The sequence below is a fragment of the Neolamprologus multifasciatus genome, chromosome 7 (assembly GCF_963576455.1).
Source record: "Neolamprologus multifasciatus chromosome 7, fNeoMul1.2, whole genome shotgun sequence".
Taxonomy (NCBI): Eukaryota; Metazoa; Chordata; class Actinopteri; order Cichliformes; family Cichlidae; genus Neolamprologus; species Neolamprologus multifasciatus.
The window spans coordinates 64,324,159-64,337,910 of NC_140445.1; the positions used below are offsets into that span (position 1 = coordinate 64,324,159).

Here is a 13,752-nt window from a genome sequence, read left to right on the forward strand (position 1 = left end):
TTTTTACTGAACGCTAGATCAAAATTTTGACTTTTCCACTATTCTGTGTTATAACCTGAGGCCTTTCAGGCTCAGCTGCCTTCACGTTTTCAGGATACTGACATAGAAAACTAACAGACTGTAACAAATTTGGTAGTTATTCCATTTATTTTCTCTTTCAGCTTTTCAAAGGAGCTTGCAAAGAAAAGCGTCTGGACTTCTTTAAGTTGCTTGAAGACGTTTCACCTTCATCCGAGAAGCTTCTTCAGTTCTAAGGTCAAATGGTGGAGAGTCCCAGATATAAACCTAGTGGGAGTTTCCCCCCACAGAGGGACAAAAGGACCCCCTGATGATCCTCTACGTGATGAAAACGTCTGATGAAACGTCTTCAAGCAACTTAAAGAAGTCCAGACGCTTTTCTTTGCAAGCTCCTTTGACTACGATGACCTGGATGACTGAGAACCTTCACAGACATCTTTCAGCTTTTGTTTGTAGACAGAGAACAGTGTTAGGATTTGTCTAGCCCATCATGAACAGTTCTAGCAATTGATTACTTCTGACCATCTTCAGGATGGTTATTAAAATGTTCAATATGCCGATATTTCCATTACTATGTGACGTGAGCAGTAAAGAAATTTCAACAAAGCTGATTCTTATAAAAGTTCAGGAAAGACATAAGGAAGTGTAGTTTAGCTGGATTTTTAAAAATTGTGTGCAACCATATACACCTGCTAAATAAATCCGTGGCGTGTTAGCACACACTGTGGGCAGAAAATGCTCAGCTTTCTGTATCGGTGTCTGCCTGCTTACTGCACGGTTAGTGTCTGCCTTCCCTCCCTCTTGAATAATGTAACAAGTGGCCAGCGGTGTGGGTGGTATGGGGGATGGCCTCTCCTCAAAATAGACTGTAGAGCAAAAGCAGAAGACTTCAGAGGTGATACACAGAAGCATATGCCTGCATTATTAAATTGCTCTGAAGGCACTGGGTTGCTACATCAAAAAATGCTGCAGCAAGAATTAAAGGTGTTATGACAAGTTGCAACTATAACACTGCTGTCATCGTTTTTGGTAAAGGTCAGATTTAGATGAAAAGGGAAATATGTATATGTGTGTAAAGATGTATGTTTACGGTTTGTTTTCTTTCCTGGTTCATCTCACAAGTGAGCAGGAAAGATGTGCAAACAGCAGCCAGCTCTGAAATTACCCCAGTGAGACAGGAGTGGTCACTTCCTCGCACTCTGCGTGTGTGCGCGCAGATCAAGCACAAGGTGTCCTCGCTCTGCTCGGAGAGCTGGTAAACTCCAACTTTGTCTGGGCTGGCGGCGTTCGGCACTTTGCGCAGATGCGGAACGATTGAGCATAGACTTTGATCCTGGGGGAGCTCTGTTACATCAAAGATGACAGCATGAGTGGTGCCATGTGCTTATAAGAAATCCCCCTGCACGTTTTAAGAGTCATCACATTTCCGCGCGTGCACTCGGCGGCAAATCTTTCCACTCTGCGAGGTAGCGGCGGCTGCGGTTCTATTTTTAGAAACAATGTTGCGGCAGGGGAATCAATCAAACTGGCGCTAAATCTTTGCATTCATGACAATCTTCTGCTGTTAGTGATGCAGTCTTAATGCGTTCCTGCCCGCGCTTGCTGCGTTATAGGACAGGATGGTGCATTTTTATCTCAGCTGATGCCAAATTCCAAATGATGCCTTTCCCCCTAACGCTCTCCAGGAACGCACACCGGTGGACTGCAAACTTTTACACCATGGAATCCAACGCACTCTGTGGCGAGAGCGGCTGCAATGCTTTTGGGACCTCGTGTAGTTTTGGGTTTTTTAGCAGTACTGGGATTTCTAAAGAACTGCACAATTTGGGATGTAAATGAGAATTCTCTGATGTCAAAGGACTGAAGGGACTGATAATCGCCAAGCACACGTTTTTTCTCCTTTACTTCTGAGTGCACATTTTTGCTGGCCCTTATGGGAATTAAGCACTCGTCCCGCTGCATGCTCCTCAGGAGAAAAATGGCGGAGTCTGAGAACACTGAGGTAAGTGTTAGAGACAGCTTTAATATTCCTGACAAAAATCAGAGTCCAGTTTTTTGGCGTCCTGGATGCCTCTTGCAGTAGCCTGCGTGTTCCACCTCTAGTAGAAGTTGCATGTCGGACAAATTACAGGATGCCGACTGTCCAGAGAGTGAGACTGACCGGACTGATAGTCTCCCTTTTTGCAAGGATGTTTACCCTCCCGAGGAAACAGGCAGTCTGTGCAGAGCAGGGTAGTTCAAATTAGTATTCCCAACCTCAAATGCACTTGGAAAAGTCTCGTTTTTTTTGTAGCTGCTAAAATTAGGATGCCGTACGATGATCGGGGGAAGGAGCAGGATCGACTCATCCATTCTGCTTCGCAGACGTTCTCCGGCAAGAGTCTATGAGATGAAGTCTGAAAAAAAAAATATGAATGTCTTTGAAGCTCTGGGTGTTACGTGTGAAAGAATATGCTGTGAGCAGCGTGAGATATAACAGGACAGTGTGTAGCTGCTTCACTCTGCGCGCGATGGGAATGAGAGCTGTCCAAGGTACTGCAGCACCTTGCAGAGGAAAAAGAGAAAGCTCAGACTTCTGGTGTGAAGCAGTTCTGCAGAAAGTAGAGTAGGTTGCTGAAGATGTCATGTCTCAGCCACTTGGACTAAATCTCCCACCCCTCACTCTAACTCTAATTGACACTAATTGACAATTTAAAGGTCGATACAGGAGGGATGCTGATTGTAATACTTAGCAGATTCAAACACCCTGCGATGTGTGCGTCACACCCCGTGATGCTCTGTTGTAATTATTCATCAGAAAAAAGTTCATGAAAGAAGCCCTGCACACACTCATTACATTTGATCAACATTCTGACCTCTGAGAGCAGATGGTAGGAAATACTTCATAATAATATCCCTGCCACTGAGGCTGTATCCTGTTTGGGAATCAGATATCTCAAAGTGGAATAATGGCAGAAGACCAAAGGTATGCTCTTTCCTGTAAGAGGACTTTTTCAGTGAAACGCCTTCACCAATATGAACAGCCGACTAACATACAGCTGCTACAATTAGTGTCATTTTAGTGCATTTATTAGAATAAATAATAGTTCATCACCATTTTCCATTATCCTGACTAGAAGCAACAGCATAAACGCACAGGCAGCATTCACACAGCTACAAAGTGGCTGTGGGTGTCCTCTCATGTGTAAGTGTGTGTCCTTCTCGAATAACCGGTGTCCCCTCAGTGTGGAGATGAGGATCCAGTCTGAAATAGAACCCTGAATGTGTTTATTTGTTTTGAAGGTCAGAGGCAAGGATGTGCTTCACCCTCTCTTTCCTGTGTCAGGAGATCTCGGTTACACTCACTGCAGCTGCTCTCCTCCAACCGTACCCCAAACTTCACGTTAATCTGTCCCACGATGACTCTTTCCCCTGCATTGCACAGATTCTGTATTAAACTTGGCAGTCTTAATCGCCTCTTCTGCGACTCTGTCTTATAATTATCGACTTGCTCAGTGCTCTCTCGGTGCCAGCTGTTTGTCAGCTCTTTTTCTTTAGTAATTTTTTCTTAACACAGTCTCAAGATTTTAATTGCATCTTTACATCTGTTATGGCGAGCAGCTCTGAGCTGACCATAGTGTAACTTTAGGCCACCGGTCGCCTCAGTGATCCAGATGAGTAACATGTGAGAAAATGAATTCTTCACGCAGTATGGTAATGCTCTGCAATGAACTAGTGTCTCCTCTGCAGAGCTGAGAGGATTAAGTATTAAGTTCAACAGTTGGTCTCTCCTCATTAAGAATGTGCTCTCGTATGTTATCAACATCCAAAACCCCGTGAACCTCACTAAGCAGAGACAGTAATGACTTTCAACGCTACTGTTGTGCTGCAGAGAAAGTGCTACTCACATTTTCTTTTTTTTAGATATTCAGTCACTTTTCTGGTCAATTATAACCAGATAGAACTCCATTTAATAATAATAATAATAATAATAATAATAATAATAATAATAATAATAATAATAATAATGATGAGGATGATGATGATGATAATAATAATGATGATGAGGATGATGATGATAATAATGATGATGATGATAATAATAATAATAATAATAATGATGATGATGATGATGATGATGATAATAATGATGATGATGATGATAATAATAATGATGATGAGGATGATGATGATGATGAGGATGATGATGATGATGATAATAATAATAATAATAATAATAATGATGATGATGAGGATGATAATAATGATGATGATGATGATAATAATAATGATGATGAGGATGATGATGATAATAATAATAATAATGATGATGATGATGATGATGATGATGATAATAATAATAATAATGATGATGATGATGATGATGATGATGATGATGATAATAATAATGATGATGATGATGATAATGATGATGATGATGATGATAATAATAATAATAATAATAATAATAATAATAATAATAATAATAATAATAATAATAATAATATCCATAGTCTTGATTCTCTTAACAAAATATTTAAGATGTTTCATGTGATTTAAACTCTTACATTTTGAATCTCAATCTCTTATAATTGGCCAAGTATAGCTCATGGAATCATCTTTTCTTCCTTTTTTTGTGTGTGGTGACAAAAATAATCAGGAGCTCACCAGATTTATTGGAAATCACCCAGACTACGTCTCTCTAAAAGGCATACAGTAGCTGATCTGACATTTCATTGAAAACTTCAAAACCTCGATGGGAAAACTACAGAAGAACTTAACCCTGGAGAACCCATGGGGTCAGAGCCGACACCATTGGTTTTCTAGGGAACCCATGGGGTCTAATTTGACCCCATGGGTTCTCCAGGGTTAAGGGATCATCAGTCAATGGAATTTGAATAAATAACAGACAGGTAGACCAGCGCTGTCATACTCAAAGTCATGCAGTTAGCGCGGCTTCTCGTAACCTGACATTTGACTGAATCGTATCAGCTTCTCTTTGAATTCGTTATTCAAGACCCATTATTTACTTTATTTTCATGGTAACTACATTCCAGTGTGTGCCATTTAAGCCCTGCGGGACAAAGGTGCAGGAGACATAAATACTGTATGATGGCCATTTTAAAGAGAGAAGAGAGAAAAGGGAACCAGTGCGGCAGATAGAAATCGAATTTTTATACTTTGCTTTCACTGTAAAGGCGAATTGAATAATTTCATCTGCCAGGGAGGTTATCCACCTCATTAAGTCGTATAGATGTTTACGATGTATGTCACTCCTAGAAAAATAAATTAAAGGACTGATGACAAGCTGGGCTCATTGGTTTATTTAAAAAAAATACTTGAAACAGTTATCTGAATAACCTTCAATAACCTTGTGATAATAGAGATGGGCTTCATACAAGATCATTTTGTTGTAATCTCAATACTTAATCTGAACATGGCATCAAAAACAGATTTCCCAAAATCAAATGTGCAGGATACAGAAGCATAATTAAAACATAAATTAAAGCTGTAGAATTAAACTGAAATTGCTAGAAGATCCGCCTGAATGAATGCAAAATGAACGAGGCAATAACAGTGGCAGAAAACACTCATAAAATATCGTTAATATTATAACTGAGTGAGAAAACGTCTTGCAGTCTTTCACCGTCCTTTCCTTCTTTGTTTCTTATCACTGTTGTCTGAAATTGCCTCCTATTTTTGGTGGCATTACCAGTTTTATCATTTATTTTTAGACGCCCAAGTTGGAATGAGAATAAACACCAGAACGGCTTATTGGCTCAATACTGAGATGTGAAGTTTCTGTTTCTCCATGCACATCGAGGTTAGAGCTTCCCAGCAGGCGTTATAGGTGATAATCCGGGCATTACGGGTGTACCTTCTGTGCTGAGATGAGCTTTCTTGCCATCTCTGGCTTTTGTTGACTCCATGTCAGTGATCAGCATATCCTCCAGACTCACAGGGCTCTCTGCACTTTGTGAACTCAGCAGTGTTGGAGAGTAACGGAATACATGTACCGTCGTTACGTATTTAAAATACAAAATATGAGTAACTGTATTCCGTTACAGTTACCGTTTAAAAAGGTGGTATTTAGAATACAGTTACTTTGTTGAAATAAATGGATTACACGGCGGTACTTCCCTGTTTCATATTGTGGCGGGTCAGGACTGTTTGGGTTTTGTTTGACAGCTACGTTCTGTTGTTCCAGGCAGCGTTACGGTTGCCGTGGTTACAGGGTGACGCTCTCTCCTGGGTGAGAGAGGCCTTTTGGTAGTTGTTGTTGTGCTAAGCTAATAGGCAGAATGCTACAGGTATAGCTCTAAAGAATGTAGCATCATAGGCAGTGTAGTCCGTGCTGCAGGGAGAATGGACTGCCATACACGTTATGTGTCTGTGAGCGAGAGAGGGAGAAAAAGGAAAAGTACGAGCTGTCATCGAGCAAAAACGGGAGCTGGAAGCATGTAAATATAATAATAACCACTGCAGCCAAGAAGAGAGCCTGACGAGCCCAGTTGTAAGTAAGCTATTAAGACTCGACTGTACACCGTGTTCGTGTTTTCCTCCAAAAACAATAAGTTCTGTTGGAGCAGCCTTTCAACGCCTCTCTTTGTCTCTCGCAAGCAAAGTTAGCTAGTTAGCTCGTAGCCGAAGAGCCTGACACAGAACCCACCGTATTAGCCAGAGGTCCCTTTACTACGGTTCGGAGCCGCGGACCTTCAGTAACAGTAATAAATCACAGCAATAGTACATTCATGTAGTTGTAAACAGCATGATAATATATTAAGTAATCCAAAGTATTCAGAATACGTTACTCTCATTGAGTAACGTAACGGAATACGTTACAGAATACGTTTTGGTGCATGTATTCTGTAATCTGTAATGGAATACATTTTAAAAGTAACCTTCCCAACACTGGAACTCAGGAGACGAGTGCTGGGAACATGAGCTAAGAGTGCAGGAACAAAATGTAAAGGAGAAAAGCTTACATGTACGCTGTTTATGAATGCAAACCACAACCTTATTGCAGCCTGGACTTATTTTGTTTCTTACGCCTCAGGCCGCGGCACTGAAGAGGTGTTTTTTCTTCTTTATCTGTGTTTTTTAGCAACCACAGTCGCAACCAGAGCCGATCCGCATAATTCCATCGCAGTCGGCACAGCCAACCGCGTTACCCAAGCCTGTGCCTTCTATCCAGCATGCGCCTCGGCCTCCTCTTCCACCGCACACGCCCCACGCCGCCAGCCTCCCTAGCTGTCCAGGGAGGGGTAAGATGGCCAAGTTTCTCAACCCAGAGGAGATGACCTCGCGAGACTACTACTTTGACTCCTATGCCCACTTTGGCATTCATGAGGTACGCCTTGTCATCGCAGTGTGGATGAAAATGTTAATCGATCAGCTTTATGGATCAATAAAGCATTTTTTAATAAACAGGGAATTTTAATTTCCATTATTGCTGCTGCACATTTCACAGAACCAGAGCATGCAATGCCCTTGTGTACTTGCAATTAATTTTAGAAAATTATTAGATTAAGCATCATCCTTGTCTGAATCATTTCATATGCTCTTCTTGCTTTTTCTCTTTTAGACATGTTCTTGCCTCAGTTCGCCCGTGTGTGGGCACGATAGTTTAACGATGATTGTGTGTGACTTCTTTTTTTTCTTAAAGTGACCCCCTCCGCCCTCTAAACCGAGAGCTTTATGTCATAGATGGTTTAGGTCGTGGCAGGAGCTACAATCAGCCAATCCCTTCAAAGGACAGAAAATCCTAACGTTCCCTGACAGAAATGTTTCCCAGGAAAACTCAGGTTTTTGCAGGTGCCCCACAAAGCTCTATGTACAGTTGTTAATTGATGTAGGATGGCGATGAACTGCCTGGAGCAGTTTTAAATGTGGTGAAACTTTTGAAAACATTAAAATTGCGTATTGTGTATGCCTATTTGTCCACACGGTTTCCTCAGAGTTCACAGAGTTCATCTGCATTTTAGAGAGCAGATGCAGGAAGCATCGGAGGCTGTATAAAAAGAGTATGTTGGGTGTGTGACCTGTCGGGTGGTTTTTTTATGTATTTGTGGAATGTAGGTCAGGTGTATTTTAGTCATTTCTGAATATTCTTTGCACTCACACATGCACGCACACTGTGAAAGAGGTAGAGATAGAAAAGAGATGCAGACAGGCTGAGCCTGCGAGCTTACAGGGCTTATTCAGAAACACCAACAATGGATTTGAATGCAGAACCACAGGGCTGACGGGGAATAGAGTAAGATTAGGTGAAGGCTGTGTGTTATTTGTAAATGCCGCACTGTAGATATCGGAGCTATTCAGACCACTGACGTCCAGCCGGTGTTTTTAATTACACACAACAAACTTGCTTTCTGCAGGAGTTCGTGTTGCCAGGATCTTTCTTATATTTTTCTCACATGTCAAACCAGGAAATGTTGAAGGATGAAGTGAGGACACTCACCTACAGGAACTCCATGTACCACAACAAGCACATCTTCAAGGATAAAATAGTGCTGGATGTTGGAAGCGGGACTGGGATCCTTTCTATGTTTGCGGCCAAAGCAGGGGCAAAGCATGTATATGGGGTAAGATTTGTTTCCCTTCAGTAAACTGCAAACATGTGGACCAATTAGGATCTGATCTCCATGGCGCCCAAGCCTCACGAGGTGCTTATATTGTGTAGTGCATATGTAGGTCTGCTGCTGTGTGGGTTAGAACACACAGTGCATTTTAAACCATCTAATCTTGGGTAATATTTCTTTTGACATGCAGGTGATAAAACTGTGTGACCTCTCAGGCAGGTTGACCAGCTAAGCCATAGAGATTTGAAAGCTATTAGTGTTATTGAGCACTGGGGCAGAAGTAATTGCAAGTCAGAGCATGTCTGAGAATGCCTGCTGCACACAAACACACACACACACTGCTAGCTTGGGATAACCATGTGGAACTTATTTTTGCATGGTGGGACGAGACGAAGTGCTTCAGGGGAGGAATGATTAACTTGGAATTGCCAAGAGACTTGTTCTGAGCCGCTGAATGACATTATGTGTTTATGTGTGTGACTATGCCTCGTGTCATGTGTTTGCTTGCCTTTCCTCTCCTGCTGCCTCAGTCAGTTTTTGTCTCCCTCTCTCTAGCATCCTGTTTTAGTACTTTAGCTGATTTGATTCAGAGTTTTGTTACTGCAGTCCATCTGGCAGGATTTCATCCACATAAATGGGGACAGGAGTTTCAGGATTTTCTTATCATATCTAAAGCTTTTGAAGGTTGATGTGAGGGCCCGGGCTCACGAGCTGGACGAATATACCCCCGATCATTCCTTATCAATAAGAACAGTACATGACAATGTGTGTGTGTTTAGTGTAGTCCTTCAACAATTCCAAGTAGCAACAAGACACTTAGGTAACATGTCCAACCTACGCACAGAGATGGGCAGTAACGCGTTAATTGTAACGCGTTACTGTAATCCAATTACTTTTTTCAAGTAACGAGTAAAGTAAGGGATTACTATTGCAAAAACAGTAATTAGATTACCGTTACTTTCCCGTAGGAACGCTGCGTTACTGCGTTACTAAAACCGTGATTTTTTTGCGAGAATGTCTCATGACAGTGACGTAAGCGAGTGCGACGTTCGTGACAACAGCTGTGTGCAGATCAACAATGGATCATATATCGAGTGCAGAGAGAGTATGAGCGTGCAGCGTTTAAAGCGTGGAAGTACTGACCTTACTTTGAGTTTGATTCCATAAAAAGTGACAAAAACATTAGTGTCCGTTGTGCGTGGGAAGAAAACTTCTTTTTACAGCGAAAAAAACCCTAAACTTCCAAACAAGCACCGAGTAGCTACGACGTAATGGGAAACTCACAGAGAAACTCGCGGATTCTTCCACTGACCGCTGCACACCTGCACCAGGGTAACCCTCCGCCTACCCCACTCCTGCTTTACAGGTGAAAATAGAGCAAAAGGACCGCTAGTCTGTGACTTTATTTATTTTCTGCTGTGTTTTACTTGCATCTATTTGAAAGAGTGAGTGTAAACACAAATGTGTATATATATATATATATATATATATATATATATATATATATATATATAATGTGCTGGAATGTGCAGAAAATAGGTTTAAATGTTAAACAAATTTCTTCCAGTCAGAGAATGTTGCATATAATTACATTTTTGCTTGATGCATAAAGTTAAAAGATTAAAACTAATAAAACAAGTTTTAAAAAGAGACTTTTCCATTTGATTACATTTTGTATGATGATTATGCAGAAAAAGTAGAATTGGGCTGAAAGATCTATCACTTTATCACCTATTCAGGTTGTAAATCATGTTTTTAAAAAGTAACTAAGTAACTAAGTAATTAATTACTTTTGAAAATAAGTAATCAGTAAAGTAACGGGATTACTTTTTTGGGGAAGTAATCAGTAATTAGTTACTGATTACTTTTTTCAAGTAACTTGACCAGCACTGCCTACGCATGACCTGTGCACCACAAAATCATAAAGGGTCAAGGCAAACTAGACTTGTACTAATCTATTAGCACACTATTCACTCCCTTTTGAATTTCCTGCCTGCTGCCAGCTGGATTCCTTTGTTCTTTTGGCTGCTGTCCTCAGTTAGCAGAGGAGGGTCGTATTCTGGATTATTCTTTTTCATATACTTCAGTTCCTCAAGCTCACTTTTATGTATGATAAGTCTGCTCATTAGTAACACTGAATGAGCAGTGAGATGCCCTTTGATTCTGTTCACAACTTTTATGTACAGACAGGTGGAGGGTGTCCAGTTCAGTGGTCTCAGGATCACATCTTTGCTTTTGCAGATAACAAAGTACTGGTTGCTTCACTGAGCGGTGTCCCATTGAAGCCTTTGGCTTTGGCACCATCAAGCCCGAGGCTCTGCTTCCCAGTTAGAAAAGACAGGATTGTCCACTTTAGGTCAGGAGTTAAAGTCTCTCTGGGTTTTGTTCTCAAGTGAGAGTAGAGTAGCGCTATATAAGAATCAGTCCATTTACCCATGCTTTTGTCCGAGCTGCGGACAGGCTGCAGACGTAGCTGTTCCATTCCAGGGCTTGGTTTTAGCACGGGGGGTCTAGCCAGGACCCTTACTGGATACCGGGAGGTGTCCCGCTCCAAAAGGTGTGTAGTCTTATCTAGGGATGCACCGATACCGATACTGGTATCGGTACCCGATACCCGATACCGATACTGGTATCGGGTATCGGGGCCAATACTGTAAAATGTGTGTGTACTCATACTCGTAAAAGTTAACCGATACCAACTTATTTCATGAATCAGACGGTGGCTTGTCATTTCTGTTGTAGTTTTTTAGATTGGCCACTAGGGGGACATCCCGCGCTAAACAGGCACAGGGTTAGACGAGTGAGACTGGCAGCTCCAGATAAAAAAGAGAAACTGGAGGCTGCTGTAGCTAGGCTAAACAAAATGTCAGCAGTGTGGAACAGCCAACTTTAACTCAGGTTTTGGAAAAGCGATGAAAAATGTCAAGAGAAAATCCACGGGCAGTTAAAATAACAGAGGCTCTGACTCATTTTATCGCTCTGGATGACCAGCCAATGCCGGTCGTGGAAAATCAGGGAGATAATGGTGCCAAAACTTTCTAAAGAGGTAAAGACAAGCAGTGTGTGCGCGATGTCAGTTCTTGGTTTAACGGCACAGTGGACTGATGATCCACGGGCAGATGGGGAGTTTGTTCGTCAATGCCGAATACTTAAGTTATTTTGTTTGTTTGTTTACAATATGGACACTCTGCAATAATTTAAAAGTTTATTTTATTCTCAAACCTAATTTGTATTTATTTTATTCCAAACAGAAGTGTTTATTTATTATTCCGAAAGCTCGAGACAGTGCCAATAGTTCAGTGATGTTTTGTTAAATTACAATGTGGAGACTCTGCAATAATTTAACAGAAGTGCTTATTTTTCACTTGAAATTTTTTTGTGGTCATTTTTATTAAGATTTTATTTTTATCGGCAGAGAATAAAATAAAACCTGTCTTCCAATTCATTGCATTTGTGTGTGTGTGTGTGTGTGGTAGAAGTATCGGTTTTTGTACTCTGTATTGGCAAGTACTCAGATCCAAGTATCGGTATCGTATCGGTTTGAAAAAATTGGTATCGTTGCATCCCTAGTCTTATCACTACACTATCCAGCTGGATGCCTCCTAAACTGCAAGTAAGTGAAATAGTCAATGTGGGAGACGGTATAGCTCTCTGTTGGCCATTCGTCGGGGTAGCTTTGTTTAGAGCGCCGTCCCTGTGACCTGGATAAACTGTAGAAAATAGATGAATAACACATGAAAAGCCAGGTACTGTTAAACTGGTTAAGCTCAGTGTAGCTGCTTTGATTATTCTAGGAGTGTTTCTAATGTCTTTGTTAGTATGATGCAGAGTTTAGTTTCTGCCCATATAAAATGCTTAAGGTTGCTAATAAAAAGTAAAGAAACTAAACTATGTGTAAGTTAGAGGTTAATAGCTCAGATAGAGGACAAAAAGTACGGTGATATCTGGGCAAAGTTAGAAACTTCTACTTGCTGTGTCTCCAGAGTAAAATACCAGTAGGAGCCTGCAGGGATGTCTTCGGTGACAGTGACACTTTCTGACACTAGTGAGAGGTGCGAGAGGCAACCTGTGCGGGGGTGCCTCTGTCAATACACCCTGAGGCTTCAGTGCACTCCTACTGGATCGTGACTATGACAGACACGTGGCTAAGAGCTGTCTCTTATGACTTTGACTCAGAAAGAGATGAGGAAGATTAGATTCCAAATAGAACCTGTTATTACACATGAATAGAGCAATACGGTTACATGCGTCTCCGCAAGTGCACAAACATGTTCACGCCTGATGCAACATTAGCCTTTGCTGGTTATTTATGGATTTGGTACAGTCTTTTTAATGGGCAGCAGAGGCAGCAGAAGCCTCCTTCCTCTTTCTCTGCTAATAAGCAGCAGAAAACAAGGCTGCTCCGGGGAGTCAGTGCTAATGTGAAGTCCCTACAGCTTATATGCCTGCGGAAAAACCCAAAAAGTTTATGTTCTGTGTTTGAGTTACTGCAGTATAATAAGCAGAGATTGGAACATTGGTTTTATGGCATGTTTAACTGGTTTCTTTCCTGTAAATAATAGCCCTCAAAGACCTCATTCTTCCATGCTAGTACAGGGTCAACTAACACCACACTGTAAAATGACTCTGTCGTACATGCGTAACTGTGAGTTAAGTAAAAATAGGCAAGTACAAGAAAATATACTTTAAGTATAAAATAAAAAAGCTGGTCATACTATTGAATAGTGCAGCACTTACAGATTACAAGTGCTACACTATTATCTCTTATAGCATTATATTATTATTAGTAACAATTTGATGTAAAAATGGGGTTTTAATAATTTATTTGGTTTAATGGGTTGATTTAACCCTTTAAGACCTACCATAGAACCAAGAGCTTATATTATATTTTTACATGCTGTGGAGCCATTTTTGGGAGCATTTCAAGTTGCTATACATCAATACAACAATTACAGCCTAAATTTTAATAATATGTCTGCATTAAGTGCATAGTAATTATATAAATTGCAAAAAGTGCAATAAACTACAAAAAAATGTAAAATCGTTTTTGTTTTTTAACATATTTTTCTAGTTAGAGAAATTTAAGAGGCTTATCCCTCAAAACTGTAAATACAAAAAAGTTGCACAAAATAGTTTCCCACCACAGGAAATTTATTTTGAGTGTCTTCATAGT

General features: G+C 40.8%; 1 protein-coding gene across 1 annotated transcript in view; it reads left to right on the forward strand.

Moving 5' to 3' along the window:
- Positions 1-1,283: 1,283 nt before the first annotated feature.
- LOC146515885 (protein arginine N-methyltransferase 8-B) overlaps positions 1,284-13,752 on the forward strand; it is a 36,120-nt gene continuing 23,651 nt past the window's right edge. The window contains exons 1-3 of the mRNA XM_085165091.1: positions 1,284-2,020; positions 7,103-7,348; positions 8,427-8,582. Coding sequence (XP_085021217.1) covers positions 1,952-2,020; positions 7,103-7,348; positions 8,427-8,582 — 471 coding nt within the window. The 5' untranslated portion in view covers positions 1,284-1,951. The remainder of the gene's footprint in view (positions 2,021-7,102; positions 7,349-8,426; positions 8,583-13,752) is intronic.